A 21,535-nucleotide genomic window follows, 5' to 3' on the forward strand; every position below is an offset into this window, starting at 1 on the left:
GCATAAGAGATAAGGCACCTTGCATGTTGCTGACCGAAGTTGTAATCTCCATCACCACATACCGTCCATCACCAAGAGTCACCTGAGGGCAGAGCCAGCAGTAAGCCCTGAGCACTGTTAGGTGTGGCTCAGCCCACTGCACCTCAGCATACACACACCAAATTATAATGAACCCTAGTGCCTTCACATGCACCAAGAGGTTCTCCTAATAGCCCCACCATAGGGGATCCCTGTTGAAGGACACCAAAAAAGCTTTTCTTTATTATGAAGTGTTATTTCCTTTAATGTTAAGCTATATGGCTAGCACATTGCATCCATTGGCTTAGAAGAAATTAGTCTTAATGTGGGAATGTTATTGAAGATTGTTAGTTTCCTAACAAAAATGGGAAAGTAAAATATCTGTACTATTTCAGGCCATAAAAGAAGACTGTTAGTAAGTAATGCTGTGTAATCAAACCCAGGTAATTAGTGGTCAAGTCTAGTTTTTGTGCACTTTATCAAGTGAAATTTGGGCTGCATAGTAAACTGTGACACTGCTGCTAATAGAATTGCAAAACCCACGTAGGTCAGAACTTTCAAAGTGATCACTGTAGATGTTCTTGCCTTGTTTAGATGTTTGCAGACAAAAGAATTTCTGTTTTGTTCTGTTTGTATACCCACATGCCTTGCCTGCTTTTTGCTATACTTTTAATTTAGAAGAAGCTACTAGTTTAACTACTGTTTGAATTATAGCTAGATAATAATTAACTTGCACAGAAAGTTAATCAACATTTGAAATTTGACTTGTTTGGGGATGCTTTGATATAGCATGAATTAGCACCACTGAACATTCTACTAGTTTCTGTCCCTAACCTTGATTACTTTTGGTAATAGAAAAAGAATTATGGAATGCTTTTTGCTGTTAGTGTGCATGTTTTTATTTTCATGCATGTTTGCAGTTGATTATTAGGTGGTTTATCCTTTGCTCTGTTCTTTTAGAGGTGTTTAGATTACTGTCACTAAAGCAAATGTATTCTTTGTTTCTAGTGCAACGTTTGACTGTCAAAGAATCAACAGGCAGTTTGTTCCCAGAGCAGAAGTCTTCTCTAAATTATTTGAGACGGAAGAAAGAACGACCTTACATGCTAAATCTAAGTGGTACTGATTCATCAAGAATTCTTAGGCCAAAGCAAACCAAATTAGACAGTCCACTTAGCAATCGTTATGCAGGAGACTGGAGCAGCTGTGGAGAAAACTACTTCTTAAATCCAAAAGAAAGTTTAAATGATGTGGATTATGAACATGTTCTATCAGAAGATAGAGAAAATGGAGAAAACTGTAGCAAAGTGTATGGACCAGATATAATGATTAAGCAGCCAATCCCCATGTCCAGAGAGTGCACATTTCAGACATATTTGACAATGCAGACAATTGGTTCTAGAGTAGATCAAAAAGCCAACCTCAAAGATCTTCAAGAGAGTATTGATACTTTGATTGGAAATCTAGAGCGTGAGCTCAACAAAAACAAACTTCAGATGAGTGCTTGAGACTGGAAAAAGTTTTATTTGGTTTTTCCTAACGGCCTGAAAGCTTCAAATAAATCTCATACCTGTGACAGCCATGCTTTCATTTTTTACCTTTGAAGTCCTCAGTTAATTTCTAATCAGCTCATGTGATTTAATTAAAAACACTATCCATTAATATGATTTTTATTGATCCTCTTCAGAAATTTTTTTCCTGGAGATGAAGATAACCAAGACATAGCTACAGATAATTGAGGATATTTTGATCATTCTTGCCAATCAGTTCTTTGGAGATAACTTTTTTAATGCACTTATAAAATTCAAACATGTTATTAGACCTTCATATTTTTGTACATTGTAGGACTGCTCTTATATAGCTGAACCATGGGTTTCTTTTAGAAAGTATTGCAGTTGCTTAGTCTCTTCTGCAGTATGTAACTACTTACTGCAACGTTGTTTGATCACATTTCATTTGCAATGCAAATGCTGCTATAAGAAAATGTTTTTATAAATAAAGGTAAAGTATACAAATATAAGTGTATTCTGTATTAACATCCAATAATTATTTAAGCTTATAAAATTAAATATTTTTATAATCCTGAAAATATGTATATATTTATAAGTGCATATATGTATAGGTTTTAGAGTGGGGGAAGGATTGAATACAGAATCACATATACATTTAAAGTATGTGTGTCAAGAGGCCAAAAATATTAGCTTACCAATCAGTGCCTTCTTCAGGGAAAAAAAACATTGAAGTAAAAGGAGGAGTTATATAGAAACACTTGAACCTAAACACTCTAGAAGTATCTGAATAGAGATAATAGACTTTTTCTAGTTCACAAAAAGTCACAGATCTCCAGAGAAAAGTCATCTTTTAAATTGAAATCCTCTAACTTTGTAAGGTATTAAGTACTAGATTTTTGCACTGCTGATCAAGAATAAAAATGTTCTTTACACATTTTATATTCTGCCTTTTTAAAATGAAATAATTATACTTAAAATATATTTATTTGTAGTAGTACATTTGTAACATTGACTATATCGTTGCCCTCCTTTGCTCCTAAAGAAATCTTGCCAGCATATTAGATGTTACTGATTTTTTTAATTAATTTATTTTGGTTAAGTTTACCTATAATATAGTCATCATAGCAGTCACAGCAGTGTTTGAAATATAAATTTAGAAAGATTTAAAAAAAAACCACTGGGATGTATTTTTTAGACTTTGTACCTACAAAATAGTGTTTTTAAAATTTTTTAAAAATTGAATTGCCTTGGTGCTGGAGAGATAATATAGTGGGTAAGGCATTTTGCCTTGCATGCATTTGACCTGGGTTCCATCCCCAGCACCACCTATGGTCTTCTGAACTTGCCAGGGGAGCACACCTGGGAACAGAACCAGGAGTAAGCCCTGAGCACTGATGGGTGTGGCCAAAGACCAAAAGCAAAAAGGAAAAAAACCAAAAATATCAAATTGCCAACTTAAAGATGTAGTAGCCACTATGAAATTGGCTCCTTGATTTTAAAATATTAACATATTTAAGTATTTCTATGACTATACATTGGTAAATGGAACACCTTGTTATTTGAAAACCCAACTGTTAAATAGATGAATATCTATTTTTATACAAAAAAACTTCCTCTTTTAAAACTTTGTATAACAATGCAAAGAATATCAAAAGAATATGTGGCAGGTACATATATTAAATAGCAATTTTTAAAAAATACTTTAAATGTGTCATGGAAAGACTATATCAATATTCTTCCCTTATTTTATATCATATATATTGTATGAATTTATAAGTTGTTCCATAAATGTAAAAATTTTATTAAAATGTTATAACCTTGGTACCATGCTGTTAATTATAATTATTTTCAGGATTACTCCTTTGAACTTCATTGTTTTTAAACAGAGGTGTTAAAATATTAACATCATATTTTTACTATAAAAATATGTAATAAATAACATTTCATACCTAACATTGAATGTTTCAGAATATGAGTAATTTAAAGGAACCTGAAATACTTAGAAGGTTACACTTATTTTGTTTGACTTGTCTTTTGTCTTTTGGGGGGATGGTGACACCCAGAGCCATTCCTGTGTAGTGTGATGCTCCAGGTAGGGACCATGAGGTGACGGGGATAAAATTCTGGGTTCCCACATGCAGAGAATGTCTTTCAACCCTTTGAGCCATCGCCCCACTCTTTTCAGCTTTATTTGGATGAGAAATGGTGAGGATTTCTTTGGGGATGGGGGGGTGACCACATCTGGTGGTGCTTAGGGACTACTCCTGGCTCAGACTGTTGAGCTGTTTCTGGATGAGAATTGTTTTAAAGTTAATATCTGCCTTTTTTTTTTTTTTTTGCTTTTTGGGTCACACCTGGAGATGCACAGGGGTTACTCCTGGTTCTGCACTCAGGAATCACCCCTGGCGGTGCTCAGGGGACCATAATATCTGCCTTCTTAAATAGAAATACTAAACTTATTTTTTAACTTTTTTATTTAATCACTGTGAGATAGACCCTTACGAAGTTGTTCATGATTGATTGGATTTCAGTCATACAGTATTCAGTATTCCAACACCCGTTCCTCCACCAGGGTACATTTCCCAACACCAGTGTCCTCAGGTGTGTAAACACACAAAAAATAAAAAGGCCGATGGTCAGGACGTTTCCCCACTCCACAGAAGTCGATGGCGATGGTCAGGCGAAGGAAGGAAATGAGGGCCAGGCTGGTTGGTCTTAGCAGCAGTTTATTACATGGAAGAGATGTATGTCATGGAGGCCCCAGGATCTCTCAAGCACGTGCGCCCTTGTTCTCTCAGCTTCCCTCCTCAGTCCCATCTTCCCAGGTTCTCTGATGCATGTGTCCCCCCAGAGAGCCCTGAAATCTCCCTTATATAGATCATAGTACCTCTAAAGGGCGCAATATAGTGATGTCATCAAAGGGAGTTACAGAAAGAACATTGAGGCAAAACATACATTGTTTCTTTACATCCACAGGCCAGTAATCCTGGCCTCACCTTTTACAAACTACAAGCACTTGGATTAGCACAACAAAGACCAGTCTGCTAGAGCTTGGAATCTACATCTCCTGGAGCCAGGCATCTATATCCCAAAGATCAGGCCTGGTTTAGTACCTGGGATCTGCATACCTAAGGCCAGCTAGGTTCCTGTGAGATAAGGGAAACTGCCTCAATATACTGAAATCATTTACTGAAGGCAGTTAGAAGGGGAGAAAGGTTCAGTCTCATCCAAGCTAGTCAGGACACACAGGAAAACTGCTTCTAGGATGTGTTTCTCCTCTCCTTGTCCAACCAACATATAAGCGTACATAATATTAATCATTTTGTATGGACACAGTAAGAAATACTTGAGCTTATAGAACTGCTCTCCCAGGGCCATCTCGATCTCAGACTGCAGTGCTCAGGCCAGATATCTTTCCTATTCTTAGCAGCAGGGTCCTAGTCTCGTCATTACTTTTGGATCATGACAACATTTGCCTATGATCTAACTCTTGACCTATACTTAAGAATCGTGGCACCTTGGCCTGGCCCATCGCGATGCCAGGGTAGCACAAACTTACCGGCTTGCCCTGGTTCCATCCAGTCCCACGTTGGGACCCTGCCCTTGGGGTGCTAGGAAGTGAGGGCAGCTGAGGCTTAAGTTGAGAAGGCAGATGCCCGGGAGTGAATAATATCCAATGCCAATCAACTCCTAAGTTATAAAGCATAATACTAATTGTCTTCCTGTATCTATACAAAAAGGACATTGCATTAAAGCAAACTATTCAAAAGATATAAGGAGAGGAGAAAGGCAATATTAACTTACAGTACAGCTTCAGTGTCTAAGAAGGATGAGACCTTACAAATTGGTTGGGGAAGAGAGCACAAAGAAGTAGTTACAGACAAAGTAACGGGAGTGACTCGGGAGCACTGTGATGGGTGCAACCTGATAAACCTAAGCTCCGTGTACTCCAACACTCAGGTTCCCTCCCATCATCACCCCCCACCCCCCACCCCCTGCCTGCCTCTATGACAGGCACTGTTCTCTCTCTCTCTCTCTCTCTCTCTCTCTCTCTCTCTCTCTCTCTGTGTCTTTTTTCATTTTTTGCTATCTAAATTCCTGATTTGTAGCTATAAACTTCCTTTGACAATTATATTCAGTAATGCTAAGTCTTTTTTTTTTTCTAAACATTTTTTATACCAGCTTGGTATAATTTTCTAGGATCTTCCTATGGTCTTAACTATCAACCATGATTTCCTCTGATCAGGCACTCCTAATGTTTTTCAGGTTAAAAAGTAATTTCAATTTTAAGGGTTGGAGAGTACATAATATAGACACATACCATAGTATGTGTCTATATCCGTAGACACATACTATGGTATGTGTCTACGGATCCGTAGTGTACCAATTAGAATCCGTAGTGTACCAATTAGAATCCGTAGTGTACCAATAGCTCCAACATCACTTGATTGCCCACCTAGAGCAGTCCTGGGGCACCAAATAAGGAGCGACCCTGAGAATGAGTGGAAAGTAACCCTGAGTGCCACCACACATAACCCAACCCCACTCCCCGACAATATATATTATGGTTATTAAGCATCACCATAGGGAAAATGTCTAAAAGTGCTTTTTTTATAAATGCATCATTTATTTCCTTTGAGAAATTATGAGAAATGTCCTCTTATTTTTGGTGTGATACATTTTTTTGTTAAAACTAGAGTACTTTTTTTTCATTTTATTAGAATTCTTAATTTATTAGTCCATTTTTATAAATCTTATTGAACCTACAAGCATTTCTAGAATAGCAGAGAACACTTGAGTTACACGCATAGCATTTAATACTTTAATTTCTCTCAATACCAAATATTTGTTTCAAGAAAGTGAAAATATTGCATCTGAGTTAGGTTGACTTAATCCTATTTGTTTGAAAATGTTTTTAGCATGCTACTAAGTCATTTGAGTTGATCTTTCTCTTTTTATCTAGTGAAGGTATTAATGTAGTGCAAACCTGGTGTGGGCCTCAACATATTGCTTTAACTGGAAATTCTACTCTCCAAAATAAACTCTTCCGAGGAGAGTTTAAGATTCCAACTTAGAAAAGTCTGATGAATCAGAAAAAGGGAAAGTCCCTCGCATTCAAGATGTTTTTTGCCAAAGTTATCAGACCTGTAGCTCACTATTTTTTTTTCACAGCTGCAGACATTGAACAGTGACCTCTTGTTCTTGACCTTTGTTCAAGAAAGAAACAGGTTGCCAGACAGTTTGCGTCTGTTCTTGCCTAACTTTACCCCCATAGCCATTGTAAAACCCACATTATAACTTAAGTGCAAGTTTGAATCATTAGGTAAGTGAAAACAGCTTGTCTAAACTGGCAGATAAGAAATGTCAGAGCATAAAGTACTGTCTGTCCAAGGTTGTGAATCTGTTTGATCTGTACTCCATGTCAAAATTCACCTGGAAAGTCAATCAGTCTATACATAAAGCACATCAGTGTCCTTTTTCATCAACATTTTATTATGAACACTTAAAAGAAAAGTGAAAATTATATTCAGTGAACACCCATACATCTGCCTACTAGATTTTTTTTTTCCTTTTTGGGTCATACCCAGTGATGCACAGGGGTTACTCCTGGCTCTGCGCTCAGGAATTACCCCTGGCGGTGCTCAGGGGACCATATGGGATGCTGGGAATCGAACCCGGGTCTGTCGCATGCAAGGCAAACGCCCTACCTGCTGTGCTATTGCTCCAGCCCCCTGCCTACTAGATTCTGTCATAAGCATGCAGTAGCTTTTTGATCATGTATCTGTCATAGTCTACTTTAATATTTGGTATGTCTTGTATTGTTTTATAGTAACTTGGTGCAGCCATTTTTGAAAACAGTATGGAGCTTCCTCAGGAATCTAAAGATGGCAGTATGATGCAATCTAGCAATATCCCTTCTGGATACCTATCAAGAAAATATTTAAGAATTAACAAAAACAGTTATATCCAGGAGACTAGAGAGATGGCACAGCGGGTAAGGTGCTTACTTCTCACACAGCTGACTTGGGTTTGATACCCAGCACCTACCCTGGGCCCTGCCAGGCGTGATCCCTGAGTACAGAACCAGAAGTAAGCAAGCCCTGAACACTTCCAGGTGTGACCCAACCACCCCGCCTCATTTTTTTTTTAAAGAAAAAATAGTATTTCACTTGAATATGGTAGAAATGCAAAGGCTGTTTATGAATGATAGATGTCTGGGATAATTGAAAGTTGTGTGGAAAGGAAACCAAGATATCCAAAATATGCATTACTATTTAGAAGCTGCTATTTTGGATCTTTCTAACTGTGCTAAAATCTTAGTTTTGGGGAAAATTTCTAAGTTATGATTTGTATGTGTGACCACACCCAGAGTGTCCCACATTTAGGGGATACCAGGGTCACACTATTTGGGAAATACTGATTATAATTCCATCTTTTCCCCTTTAGTCATAAATATTGGGACACAAGAGAAGTCAAACTACATTGGAAGTCAGATGTGTGATGACAACTGTCTTTTGGGGTCATCCAGATTTGCCCAAGTGAGCTGGTGATGGAGAGATGTGAAGAATTTTCCACAGCACAGTTAGTAGAAAGCCCTTTTCTGTGCACAGCCTGATTTTCTACTTTGTGTTCTTCACAGAGCTAAATCTCTGGAAAAAAAAAATATATATATATATCCGATATTTTTCTTTACACTTTGAACTCATTCTTAACCTGATTATCTTCTTCCAAACTACTTCTGGGTTAATGTAGGTATAGTAGGAGACAAACAACACACCTATCGTTCCCTATTAAAATTAGAACTAAGACATGGGAACCAGACACCTGGAGATCAGAATTCTATACCTCTGATAAAGGTAAATTGAACAATGACAGATCTAGGACCAAGTGGACTTTTTCCTACGTTTCTGTTATCTGATCATTCCCAGCCAGCCACTGATGGAGCTGTTAGAAATAAGCCTTGGGGCCAGAGCAATAGTACAGTGAGCTGGGTGTTTGCCTTGCACATGACCGACCTGGGTTTGATCTCCGGCATCCCTTCTGGTCCCCTGAGCCAGTAGTAATTTTGACTACAGAGCCAGAAGTAACTCCTGAGTATTGCTGACTATGACCCAAAAAGGAAAATAAAAGTCTCTCCTGGCAGGGCTGTAAAAACAAGCAAACAAGTACGCATATTACTGACAGGCAGACTGTGGGTCAGCTGTGTGGGTCATAGAACAGAGGTTTGCAACCAAGCCAGCTCAAGTTCCTGCTCAATTTACCAGTTAGCTGAGTCATTCTATGTAAATTGGGGAGCAGTTAATAATGAGGAGGAGAATGGCAAAAGCTGGAAGTCATACTCTCAATAAGACTCTCTGGAGGGATGTTTCCTTCCTTTTGTGGAAACATCAGTAGTACAGGATGTCCTTCCCTAACAATCACTTCCTATTGCTTCCTTTTACAGTGACCAAATGTGACAGAAGGAACCTTGGGGCCCTTTTCTAGTGGAACAGGAAAAGGAAATGCTGAACTGTGTACTGGCAGCCAAAAACAACTTACAAAGATTTTCTGTGTCATTACTAGGCAATTGCTGTTCGTGGGCAGCATAGTTAATTTTTACAGTGGTCAAAATAGTGCATATTCCTAGCTATCTTGATAAATCCTTGTTCTCCTCAAATCTCAGTAGCCATATGCCACCTCTGGTGCTTGAGCCTTAATTAACCCATGCAGATTTACCCAGCCCCATAACACATGGAATCCATCCCGTCTTCCTCTTTCTCCACAAAACTTACTTTCTATTTAGTTCTACAGTCTCATCTGAAAGGTTGTAGTCTTATCATATGAATAAAATACCAATAAGGTTTCTTTGTACTAATAAATGGAGAATTTACTAAACCCCTTTCAAGGATATGTGTGAGAATATTACAGGAACACTTTAGTTTCAGTTTTTTTTCTGTTAACAGTGAACTCTCAACGTTGCCGCTACAGTTCCATGTCATATTCACTTCTGAAATACCAAGTTTTTGATCAACCATCTCAGCTTCTCAGAATATAGCTAATACTTTAATGCTTTACATGAGCTTGAGTCACTAAAAAATTGGAGCTCTAGCAAATAATCAGTAGAATATTGATAAAAGAAAATATTATTATAAAATTATACAGACACAAATATGACATTTGCTAGTCAAAACAACTTTTGGAGGGAGATTCCTCCTAGTGATACTTGGCCAATGAAGATACTTATGAAGTGTTCTGCCTATGTTTTTCTGAATGATTTTTATGGATTAAGGTCTGATATCAAGTAATTATTTTTTTTTCTCTTTTTGGGTCACACCCGACAATGCTCAGGGGTTACTCCTGGCTCATGCACTCAGGAATTACTCCTAGCAGTGCTCAGGGGACCATATGGGATGATGAGAATTGAACCCAGGTCAGCTGCATGCAAAGCAAACACCTTACCCACTCTGCTATCACTATAGCCTTCACATCATACTTAAATCTTATTTGAATTAACTTTTGTGTATGATATGGGAAAGGGGTCCAATTCCTTTTTGTTTTGTTTTTGCATGAGGTTATCTAGTTTCCCCAGACCGTTTGTTGAAATTTTTCTTCTTTATACACTTAGCTTTTTTATCATTGTTTATACACCTGAGAGGTATTTTTTTTTTACAGGCTTTCAATTCTATTCCATTGGGCTGAAAGTCTGATTTTATTCTAGTTCCATGCTGTTTTTTTCACTATGTTTTATAACATAATTTAAAAATCAGAAACTTAAATGCTTCTCATCTTTTCTTTCTCCGAATTGCTTTGGTTATTCAGGAGTTCTGTACTTCATACCAATTTTAGTAGTGTTTGTCTATGCCCTTAAAGAATGCCATTGAAATTTTGATGGCATTGCATTGAATATGTATAATTCTTTAGGAAATATGGTCAGTTTAACAGTGTTTTTTTTTTATGTAGGAGTATTGCTATTTATTCAGCCATTGGTTAGGCTGATTGAGTTGGGCATGAATTCCACCTTACTTTTTTTTCCTTTTATAATTTTATTTATTGAATCACCATGAGAGCAGTTACAAAGCTTTCAGGTTTAAGTCAATTAAACACCCATCCCTTCACCAGTGCCCATTCTCCACAACCAAAAACCCCAGTATACCCCCCATTACACACCCTCCCCCTACCTGGGGCAGATGTTTTCCACATTACTCTCTACTTTAATTAAACTCAATATTTCGACACCAGACCCACCATTATTATTTGGGATTTTACCCCAACACTCAGATCTGCCAAAAAGGCAAAAGTAGACAATTTATTTTCTATTGTTGGTTATGAATAACATGATGTTGCACGGCCGCAGTAGTGGCCATGAGATTTTGGAATTCCAAAATTTTAACAATGAAATCTGGAGGGATTTCTGCCCAAACCTGCTGGGTTCCAAGATTTGTTCCTGAGTCTCTTGGATTGTGGCTGGTAAGCAGCTTGATCAGAAGCCAGAGAGGCTGTTTGTGGGCAGCGACTCCAGGTCTTGTTAGGGTGGGGAGAAAAGGGCCAGCTCCACCCCCACCCCATGAGGCCCCACGTGTCTCGTCACTGCAGGCCCAAACCTGACTGTCCAATGGCCTCTGGAAGATGGTGGCAACTGAGCTGACAAGGGGGAGCAGGCGGAGGGACAATACCCTTCCCCCCTGAGGTGGTCTGGCACCAATAATCCACTGTGGGGACTGGACGTATCTATGCCAAAAGCCGCTGGGTGCCAAGATTTGTCTCTGAGTCTCTGGGATCACTGCCTTTAAGCAGTTCTATCAGGAACCAGAGAGGCCTTGCTTCCAATTATATAGCTGAGCCGAAGTTGGTTTGTGGGTGTGTCTCCCACATACCTAACTTTTGGCTGTTTACTTTCTTGGTAAACTTGGCCCCAAGTTTTTGGGGTCTGGCCAAAGGCACAGCAACAATTTTGGGGTATCTGGAAGTCTGAAGGTGCCATCAGGCTGTTGATGCACTTGCCTCACAGGTACAGATGGACCTGCTGGCAGCACCATACCCCCAGAACGGTGTTAATTTTTTAAAAATCCATGATCAAGTACTATTTTTCCATTTCTTTGTATCCTCTCCTATTTCTTTTAATAGTGACTTTACCTTCTTTGTTAAGTTAGGTATTGATGTTTTGGACAAAATATGAAATAGTTTTTTAAATTTTTCTTTTAGTTTACTATTTTCATAGGGAAATGCAACAAATTTCTGTGTGTTGATTTTATAGTCTGCTACTTTACTATATTGGTTTATTGTTTCTAACAATTTTATTGTGTTGTCTTTAGGGTCTTCTATATATACTATCATGTCATTTGCAAATAATAATATTTAGTAACATTCGAATTGGGAAGAAGTTAAATAGTAAAACTTTAACTTCTTTAAATAGTTAAACTTTAACTTCTTCCCAATTCGAATGTCTTAGATTTCTTGCTATTCCCTTATTACTATTATGAGGGCTTCTTTTGTTTTGTTTTGTTTTAGTTTGTTTTGATTGTTTTTCTTTTTTGAGGGGATCACACCCAGTGGTGCTTGGGACTTACTCCTGGCTCTGCGCTCAAGGATCACTTCAGGAAGAGCTTGGGTGACCACATGGAATGCTGGGAATCAAACCTAGGTTGGCCACATGGAAGGAAAGTGTCTTATCCATGGTAGTATAGCTCCAGCCCCTATTATGAAGTCTTCTAAGAATATTTTGAGTAACAGTGGTACAAGTAGACCTTTATGCCTGTGCCTGGTCTTAGAGGAGTTAGTAGTACTAGTTCAAAATCTTGATTTAGGGCTCTTGTTTCCTTACTGATTTCTGTCTGGTCTGTACAGTAATGAGAAAGAAGAATTAAAGTCTGCCACTACTATTATATTGTGCTTCTCAGTTCTATTGGCAGTTGCTTTAAGTACTTTGCTGCCCCTTCATTTGGTGCACATATGCTAATGAGTAAAGTCTTCATGCATTGATCTATCATCAGTATATAATGTTCCTCCCCATCTTTTATTGCCTTCTTTAATTGATTGCTATTTGATCAGATGTAAGTATGACCACCTTTGGATGATTATTTTATGATTTTTTAATTTTAAGCCTGTGCTTTATTGTGAGAATTAAGTGTCTCTCTCTTGTAGGCACCAGATGTTGGATTCTTATTTGTGATCCATAAGACACTCTTTGCCTTTTGATAGTGTAGTTGAATCCACTGACAGAGAAAAAATTTTGACAAAAAGGAATTTATTGTGATTTTATAACGCTTTTGGGTATTTTTACAGTCTGACTTTATTCCTTTATCTTTCCTTTATTTCCTTTGCTTGCATTTTGATACTGACCTTTAATGTAGTGATCTGCTTACATTTGTCTCTTCTAGTTACTTTTAAGATATATTTTTTCTTTGATGTTATTATCTGAAGTTCTAAGCCTATTTCCCTTTATAAGTTCAAAGCAAATAAGTCTAGAGCTCTCTCTGGTAGTCCTAATATTTACTTTTTTCTTTCCTGCATTTTATGTGTTATATGTATCTTTCTGCTTATGAGTAGAGAGTCTTCTTGCCTTAAAAAAAACATTTAGTATTTCTGGAAGAGCTGGTTTTGAGGTCAGGAATGTCTTTTAACTGTTCTTTCTCTGAAAATATTTTTATCATTCCTTTAAGACTGAGTGATGGGCGTGAGGTAAGATTTTTGCCTTGAATGAGGCTGTATTAATCATGACCTTGGTTCAAATTCCTGGCACCAAATATGGGTTCCTGAGCACTTCCAGGGGTTGCCCCTAAGCACCGACCCAGGAGTAGCCTACGAGCACTGCCAGGTGAGGCCCTCAGATGAGGTAAAGAAAAATTGAGGGGCTGGAGCGATAGCACAGCGGGTAGGGCGTTTGCCTTGCATGTGGCCAACCCAGGTTCGATTCCCAGAATCCCATATAGTCCCCTGAGCACCGCCAGGAGTAATTCCTGAGTGCAGAGCCAGGAATAACCCCTGTGCATCGCTGGGTGTGACCCAAAAAGAAAAAAAAAAGAAAGAAAAAAGAAAAATTGAGTGATAATTTGGCAGAATAGAGAATTCTTAGAGATTGTTTTCTTTCAACAATTTAAATATTTTATTCTGTTCATGTCAAGCATGTAGAGTTTCATTTCAGAACTATGGCACAAGTTTTATGGGGTACTTTTATTTGTGAACCTTTCCTTCTCCTTGGGTGCTTTTAGGAGTGTCTCTTTGTTTTTTCCCCATTTATATTAAAATATATCTTGTTCTTCTGTTGGGGTTTGTTTTGTTTGGAACTGGTTGAATTTTGTGCATCATAGGCTCTCCTTATACTGGAGAAGTTCTAAATTCTTATTTCTTCTACAAGTAATTCTTCCCCTTTCTTTCCTCTTCTACTGGGACTTCTATAACCATGGGGATTTTTTTTTCTTTTTGAGTCACACCTGGCGATGCCCAGGGGTTACTCCTGGCTCTGCACTCAGGAATCACTCCTGGCAGTGCTCGGGGGACCATATGGGATGCTGGGAATTGAACCTGGGTTGGCTGCATGCAAGGCAAATGCCCTACCCGCTGTGCTATTGCTCCAGCCCAGGGATTTTTCTTTTAATGCTGTTTAATGCTGCTTCATATAGCTTTATATAGCTTTTATGTTCTCTTCATCTTCTAATTCTTATTTTCTATCCTCTGTATTGGTCATGTCATTAGCTTGTACTTTAGGTCACTTATTGAATATTTCTTTGATTCTGCGGTTGAGTAGCACTGATATGCTTTTATTTTTTTTAAAGGATTCAGCTACTATCCTCCTTAGTTCCTTCATTTATTTGGGGTTTTTACCATTAAATTTTCTCTGAGCACATTGGTAATCTATTCCACAGATTTCTTCAATTCACTGAACATCGAAAGGATTATATTGTTTTGACATCTTCCTTGGGAAGTTTAGAATGATCTGATGTGGTCAAGGACCTTCTTGGACTTTTGTCCCTGTCCATTCAATTGGCTGAATTCCTTCATTGTATTCATTATATACGGTTCTTGATGAAGAAGTCTGACCATCTGGTAGGTGGGCGGCCACGCGGTCTTTTGACATCCCGTGGAATCCAGTCGGTCAGACTTCTTCATCAAGATCATGAACGATTTATTTATTTATTTATTTATTTATTTTAATTTATTTTTTAATAGTGAGGCACCATGAGGTACAGTTGTAGACTTACACATTTTTGTGCTTGGGTTTCGATTATACAATGATCAAACACCCATCCCTCCACCAGTGCGCATTTCCCACCACCACGGATCCCAGCATCCCCTCCCCCCCCCAGCCCCCATCCCACTCTGCCTCTGTGGCAGGGCATTTCCCCCTCTCTCCTTTTGAGTGCCATGGTCTGGAAAAGAGGCATTGAGTGGCAATCATGCTTGGTCGACAGTCTACCCTCAGCATGCTCTCCCATCGTGGGCGGATCCTCCCAACACCCTTTATTTGGTGTTCCCTTCTCTTTCTGAGCTCCCCCTTCCCCTAACATGTGTGGTTGTCCTCCAGGTCATTGAGTAAAATTCCTGGTACTAATCTCTGCCATACTTGGGTGTTAGTTTCCTATTTTGTTACTTTATGTTCCCCAGATGAATGCAATCTTTCTATGTCTATCCCTTTCTTTCTGAGTCATTTCGCTTAACATGATACTTTCCATGTAGTACCACTTATATGTAAACTTCATGACTTCGTCTTTTCTAACAGCTACATAGTACTCCATTGTGTAAATGTGCCAGAGTTTCTTCAACCAGTCATCTGTTCTCGGGCACTCAGGTTTTTTCCAGATTCTGGCTATTGTAAAGAGTGCTGCAATAAACAGAAATAAATAAAAAATAATAAATTTAATAAATAAATAAATAAAAATAAAAAAATTGTTAACAAATAATGTATTTTTATTACAGTGTTTTAAGAATTAATAGAAAGGTGTATATTGTTGTTATTTGGAAGCTATTTCTCCCTGTATTATTAAAAAGTTTCCTCAAAAAAAAAAAGATCATGAACGATCGGTTTGAGGCTCTTCATGTTCCCAGAGCGAACAGATGCCATTGGGCTACACTAGCACGCGACAGGGACAAATGGAGACGTTACTGGTGCCTGTTCGAGCAAATCAACGACTAACAAGAAGTGATTAAGTGATATACGGTTCTATGTGAGCAAGGTGTGAAACTTCAAGTACAAGCTGGTCTGAGTAATGTATGTACTGTCCATGTATGTCATCTGCTGGACTCCCCTCCTGGGTCAAGGTGACCTGGGAAGTATCCATGGCCAGGTTTCCATCAGGGTGCCTATGATCATGCAAACCTCAGCTGCATCTCTGACTGTTCTCACGGGTCAAGATGACCCTAGAAGTATCCCCAACCTAGTATCCATCAGGATGCTTGTGTTTGCATGTGTCTCTGTACGTGTGCCTCGCTGTCATCCTGGGTCAAGCCAACCTGGAAACATTTTTCTGTCTTGTCTCTCTGCAATGTGCAAGTATTCAGTGTAGCATCATTAACTGCAGCTGTGTATCTGCCTCCCACTTTTCCACCCTCAGATTGTCATGACAGCCAGTGCCCCTGGGTAATTGGTCTCTTGTTTCTACTGTGCTCACAGCTTTTCCCTGGGCTGCTGGAAGCCATCTATGCACAATAAAGGCCTTGGAATTGGTGTTGTGGCTCGAGTATTCTCTACAATTGTACATGAGCATTGTCCCAGTGTCAGCTCTCTTTCTGCTCCCGCTGCCTGGGGAGGGGAGGCACAGCTTTTTAATTGTGCCTTCAGATGCTGCTCTGCTGTTGGGGTCTCAGCAACCAGCCTGAGATTTTGACCAAATCCCCTGGCCTTAAAGCAAGAGCTGGCCCTGTTTACAGGGGCCAAGGGGCTTACTCCAGCACGCCTCACATAGGCACACTGGTTGAGGATGAGGGATGTAGTAGTTACCGTTTGCCTGAGTTGATACACCTGGCCCTGAGAGCAGTAGATGTAAATTATTAACTAACATCTGTACTGAACCTGACAAGGTAAATGTAATACACGTGGATTGCCCCCTGAAACGTATGTATAAAAACCCCTGTGCTAGAGCTAATAAATGGATTGCTGATTGATTACCAGCTTTTCCCCTTCCGCCTGGTTCTTTCTCTGAGGCAGCTTGAGTCCGCCGTGCGCGTAGGTCCAGGGCAGAGGCTTCCCTCCTACCACTCCCTCTCCCATAGGGAGTAACTGCACAGACTTCGGGGAATCATACTTCAGTGTGCCGGGGTCGACTGGTCAGGACCCCGACACTCTACTGTGTTTTCTGATGGAGAGTCCACTAGAAGTATCTGATGGTCTCTCTGGTTTACCTTCTCAGCAGGGCCCTGCAAAACATTCTGTTCTTAGTTCTATATTTGTTTGCAGACCTGGGAGTTCTCTCATTTTGCTCCTCCCTTAAATTTTTTTTAAATTTACAATTAAGGCAGTGTGTTTATGAACTTTGCTCCTTTTTCTACCATCTTCCTTCAGATGGTGCCTAATTTATTCCTTAATAGAAGTGTCCCCTTTATTCTTCCCCCACTCAGCTGTTTGTTATTGTTCCAAGGACCAGGGGCTGCACACATTATGTTGCTCACACAATTGGTCCTTGCCAGGGATCGCATCTGTGCTACACATATGTTCTCTGGATTCTCACGCTTCAGCTGTTTGTGCACATTCTGGTTGTGGAGCATGAGGCAGCTTATGTACTGTTTATACATGTGCTCATCAGAGGGTTACCAGGGAATCACTCTCTTGTTAGCAGTGCTCACATATCTTTCTCTCTCTCTCTTCTTTCTTTCTTTATTCCCTCCCTCCCTAACTCCTTCCCTCCCTCCCTTCATCCTTCCTTCCTTCCCTTCCTCCCTTCCTCCCTCCCTCCCTCCCTCCTTTCCTTCCTTCCTTCCTTCCTTCCTTCCTTCCTTCCTTCCTTCCTTCCTTCCTTCCTTCCTCTTTCTTTCCTTCCTCCCTCCCTCCCTCTCCCTTTCTTTCTTTCTTTCTTTCTTTCTTTCTTTCTTTCTTTCTTTCTTTCTTTCTTTCTTTCTTTCCTTTTCTTTCTTTCTTTCGCAGTTCCAGGGATCAATTCTAGAGCTGCTACATACAAAGCTAGTACTATAGCACTGAGCTACATACCTAAGCCCCTTACATAACTTACTGAAATTTTAAAAAAGAGTTTTTGTTTTGAGGAACATATCCAGCAGTGCTCAGGCTGCAAAAAAAAGTCATTAAGGATGTCTCTAGATTCAAAATTTTGCAGGATTTTGGCTATGCTTTCCTCAAGATAATTTGTGATCTAGTCTGATATAAAGGTAATTTTATCTGTTTTGAGTTGAGTTTTGTCTATAGTGTGAGATAAGGTTCTAAGATTTTTTTCCTTTTTTGCATGTAACTAACCAATTTCTCCAGTACCATATTTTTGAAGGGCTTTCCTTGCTCCACTCCATACTCTTAACTCCTATTTAGAGATTTGCTGACTATATACCTGAGATTTTATCTCTAGGCTCTCAAATCTATTTCATTGATATTAGAGTCCGTCTTTATTCTAATATCATACTGTCTTGGTTCCTATAACTTCTTTATAGTATAACTTGAAGTTGGGAAAAGTAAACTTTCTTTTTTCCTAGGATTTATTTCACTATTTGGGGGATTTTATTCCTCCATATAATTGTTAATAGCATTTGCTTTATAGCATTGGAAAATGCCATGGGTATTTTTTTTTATAGGAACTGCATTGAATGAGATATCATTTCACATCACATAGACTGGCCCACATCCAAAAGAACAAAAGCAACCGGTGTTGGCTTGGATGTGACGAGAAAGGGACCCTCCTTCACTGCTGATGGGAATGCCGATTGGTTCAGCCCTTTTGGAAAACAGTAGCTTGCTGGGTTCTCCAAGAGAGGCAGAGGAATTGAACCTGGGTCAGCCGCGTGCAAGTATAGATCTCCTAATTATTATAAAATGACTACCTATGTTCCCTGCAGTCTTTTATTTATTTATTTATTTATTTTTCTTTTTGGGTCACACCCGGCGATGCTCAGGGGTTACTCCTGGCTCATGCACTCAGGAATTACTCCTGGCGGTGCTCGGGGGACCATATGGGATACTGGGAATCAAACCTGTGTTGGCCATGTTGGCTGCATGCAAGGCAAACGCCCTACTGCTGTGCTATCACTCCAGCCCCCCCTGCAGTCTTTTAAAATTTTGTCTATGTTGTCTGATATAAGTATGGCCACCTCAGTCTTTTAATGGAATTCTTTGTCTATAAGATCGTTTCCAGCCTCTGACTTTGAGTCTGTATTTATCATGACTGTTCAGGAGTGCCTTTTATAGGCAGCAGAAAGTTGGGTTCAGTTTTCTGAAATAATTCTAAATTATTATAAAAATAATTACAGTGTGGGGCTGGAGCAATAGCAAAGCGGGTAGGGCATTTGCCTTGCACGCAGCCAACCCGGGTTTGATACCCAGCATCCCATATGGTCCCCTGAGCACCGCCAGGAGTGATTCCTGAGTGCAAAGCCAGGAGTAACCCCTGAGCATCGCCGGGTGTGACCCAAAAAGAAAATAAATAAATAAAAAATAACTACAGGTGAGAAGAGTGTGAGAATGACCATTTTAAATCAACTTTATTTTTTGGGGGGGGGGAGCAGCTTTGAAAACACCCCAAACAACTCTGCTATTCTATGTCTCTTAATTAGTGAACTCAGGCCATTGAAGATGGGTGAGTTATTATAATAAAGTAATTTATTGCCATCATTTTAAAGAAGTTATGTGTGTTTGTGCAGTCTGTCTTATTTTTAAGCCCCTTCTTTTCTGCTCATGGCTGCGGTGTTGGAATAATAATGTTTGCATGAGAATTATAATGAGTATTAAACCCCATTACCTCATAAAAATGGTTTGAAAAATAAAGACACCCCTCCAGAACTTTTTATGAAGTTAGTTTCAGTGCTCTGAAGTTTCTAAGCTGTTTCTTGACCATGAAGCTTTCTATCATTATCATTCTTTCAAACTGAATTATAATCTAAATGGTAAAGTATTCTTGGTGAGATGTCCATTTGATTTTTTTGAACTGCATCCCAATATTTTCTGCTGGCCTCATTTGATAGTTCTGCTCTGTCTTTTATGGGCTGCTTTCAATATTCTGTCACTATTTTTGGCATTTGTCATAGTGATTATGTTGTACCTTGGAGTGTTCTAGCCCCTTATTTTAGATTTGAAAGTATAGCTTTTTTAAAAAAATATTTATTTAAAAGAGAATTAATCTTTTGATTCTCTTTTTAAAACATGGCTCCTAAGAAGGGCTGGAATATCTAGAATATCTATTTGTTGATATTGTTGTTAGTTTGGGGGTCACACCCAGCAGTGCTCAGAGGCTACTTCAGGAGAACTATGCAGTGCCAGGAATAGAACACAGGCTTTCTGCATGTAAAGCATGTGCTCCAGCCCTGTCATATATTTAGTTGACAGAAGCATGTCACATTTTCTGTTTAACACTTTTCCTTTTTCCTTTTACCTCTTTAAGAAGAAAAGAATAAAACCAGCCTATATTTTTAAATGCCGAAGTGACTTAGAGTAATCTCTCCACTCCCAACTCCCATCTTCTTCAGATTTGTGCAATGGCATTACTATTGAGAAGTGCAAACAATACTGTTTACCATATTTACTGCACAGGAGCAATAGCACAGCAGTAGGGCGTTTGCCTTGCACGCAGCCGACCCGACCGACCCGGGTTCAATTTCTCCACCCCTCTCAGAGAGCAAGCTACTGAGAGTATCTCGTCCGCACAGCAAAGCCTGGCAAGCTACCCCTGATGTATTCAATATGCCAAACACAGTAACAAGTCTCCCAATGGCGATGTTACTGGGCCCCTCAATGAACAACAGGAGGACAGTGACAGTGACAGTGATTTCTCATATATGTGAACAAGCAGCTTTTGAAAACAGTTACAGTTCTCTTCTTTATAAAACCTTCTTTCCCCAGTAAACATCCACATTTGGCTTCTTTGTTGCTAGGGATTCTCTTCCAAGGAGGCACAGCCTGTACCCCAAACAGCTCCTCAATCCTGGAAGGAGTGAATTCAGCACATGAGATTTAATTTGCACTTCACCATGGTATTTCGTTTCAGTGGTGGGGGCCCTGCTTAGTTTCACTGTCTCTGACCTGGAATGGCAACCTAGCAACTGTAGAATGCCATGGCCAGAGTCACGCTCTGGGCATAAGATTAGGCAGATGTTAATCATTTACAGTTGTGGATTAGTGCAGCTGTGTGATGTTCCCAGGCCACCGTGTTCTGCAGTCAATCAGCACACACAAAAGATGTGTTTATCTATCTAAAGACCTGAAGACATTACTCATTTAATTATACAAAATTGCTTGGTGGGTAAAATGCGATTTGTAAAGCTGAACCATTCATCTAAATAAAGCAAGAATTATTCCGATGATTAATTTTCTGAGTTGCCATAAGCATTTTATGTTCTGCTGGGTGTGTGTGTGTGGGGCGGGGGGAAGTACCTTTTCAATTTTACATACTATAAAGGTAAAGGTAAAGGCCCTCCCGTTGTTCATCGATTTGCTCGAGCGGGCCCAGTAACGTCTCCATTGGAGACTTTGTTGTTACTGTGTTTGGCATATCGAATACATCACGGAGAGCTTGCCAGGCTCTGCTGTGCAGTCGAGATACTCTCGGTAGCTTGCTGGGCTCTCTGAGAGGGGCGGAGGAATCGAACTCGGGTCGGCCATGTTGGCTGCGTGCAAGGCAAACGCCCTACCGCTGTGCTGAAACAAAACAATTACATACTATAGCCAAACAAAATGTTCAAATCAGACAGTATTGCCTATGACAAAAAGGGAACACTAGGATGTTCGGGTGAACGTGAGCCCACGTGAGACTGCAGATTGCAGGAAAGGAGGCAGTCTTTATAAAGCACCAACTTTGTGCCTGGTATTTGACATGTGTTATCTTTTGGGGGGGGGGGCAATGTGTAATTATAGCTTCCTTTTACAGATGACAGAACCAAGACTT

The 21,535-nt window shown here is 39.5% G+C and overlaps 1 protein-coding gene across 2 annotated transcripts in view; it reads left to right on the plus strand.

The window, feature by feature from the left end:
* SYDE2 (synapse defective Rho GTPase homolog 2) overlaps positions 1-3,468 on the plus strand; it is a 50,087-nt gene extending 46,619 nt beyond the window's left edge. The window contains exons 7-8 of one of the 2 annotated variants that reach the window (XM_056122771.1): positions 414-461; positions 1,027-1,138. In XM_056122771.1, coding sequence (XP_055978746.1) covers positions 414-451 — 38 coding nt within the window. In that variant the 3' untranslated portion in view covers positions 452-461; positions 1,027-1,138. Of the gene's footprint in view, positions 1-413; positions 462-1,026 lie in introns of both variants that reach the window. The other variant, XM_056122770.1, reaches the window with a different exon arrangement.
* Positions 3,469-21,535: the final 18,067 nt, after the last annotated feature.

This window comes from Sorex fumeus, unplaced genomic scaffold (assembly GCF_029834395.1).
Source record: "Sorex fumeus unplaced genomic scaffold, SorFum_2.1 ptg000047l, whole genome shotgun sequence".
Lineage (NCBI taxonomy): Eukaryota > Metazoa > Chordata > Mammalia > Eulipotyphla > Soricidae > Sorex > Sorex fumeus.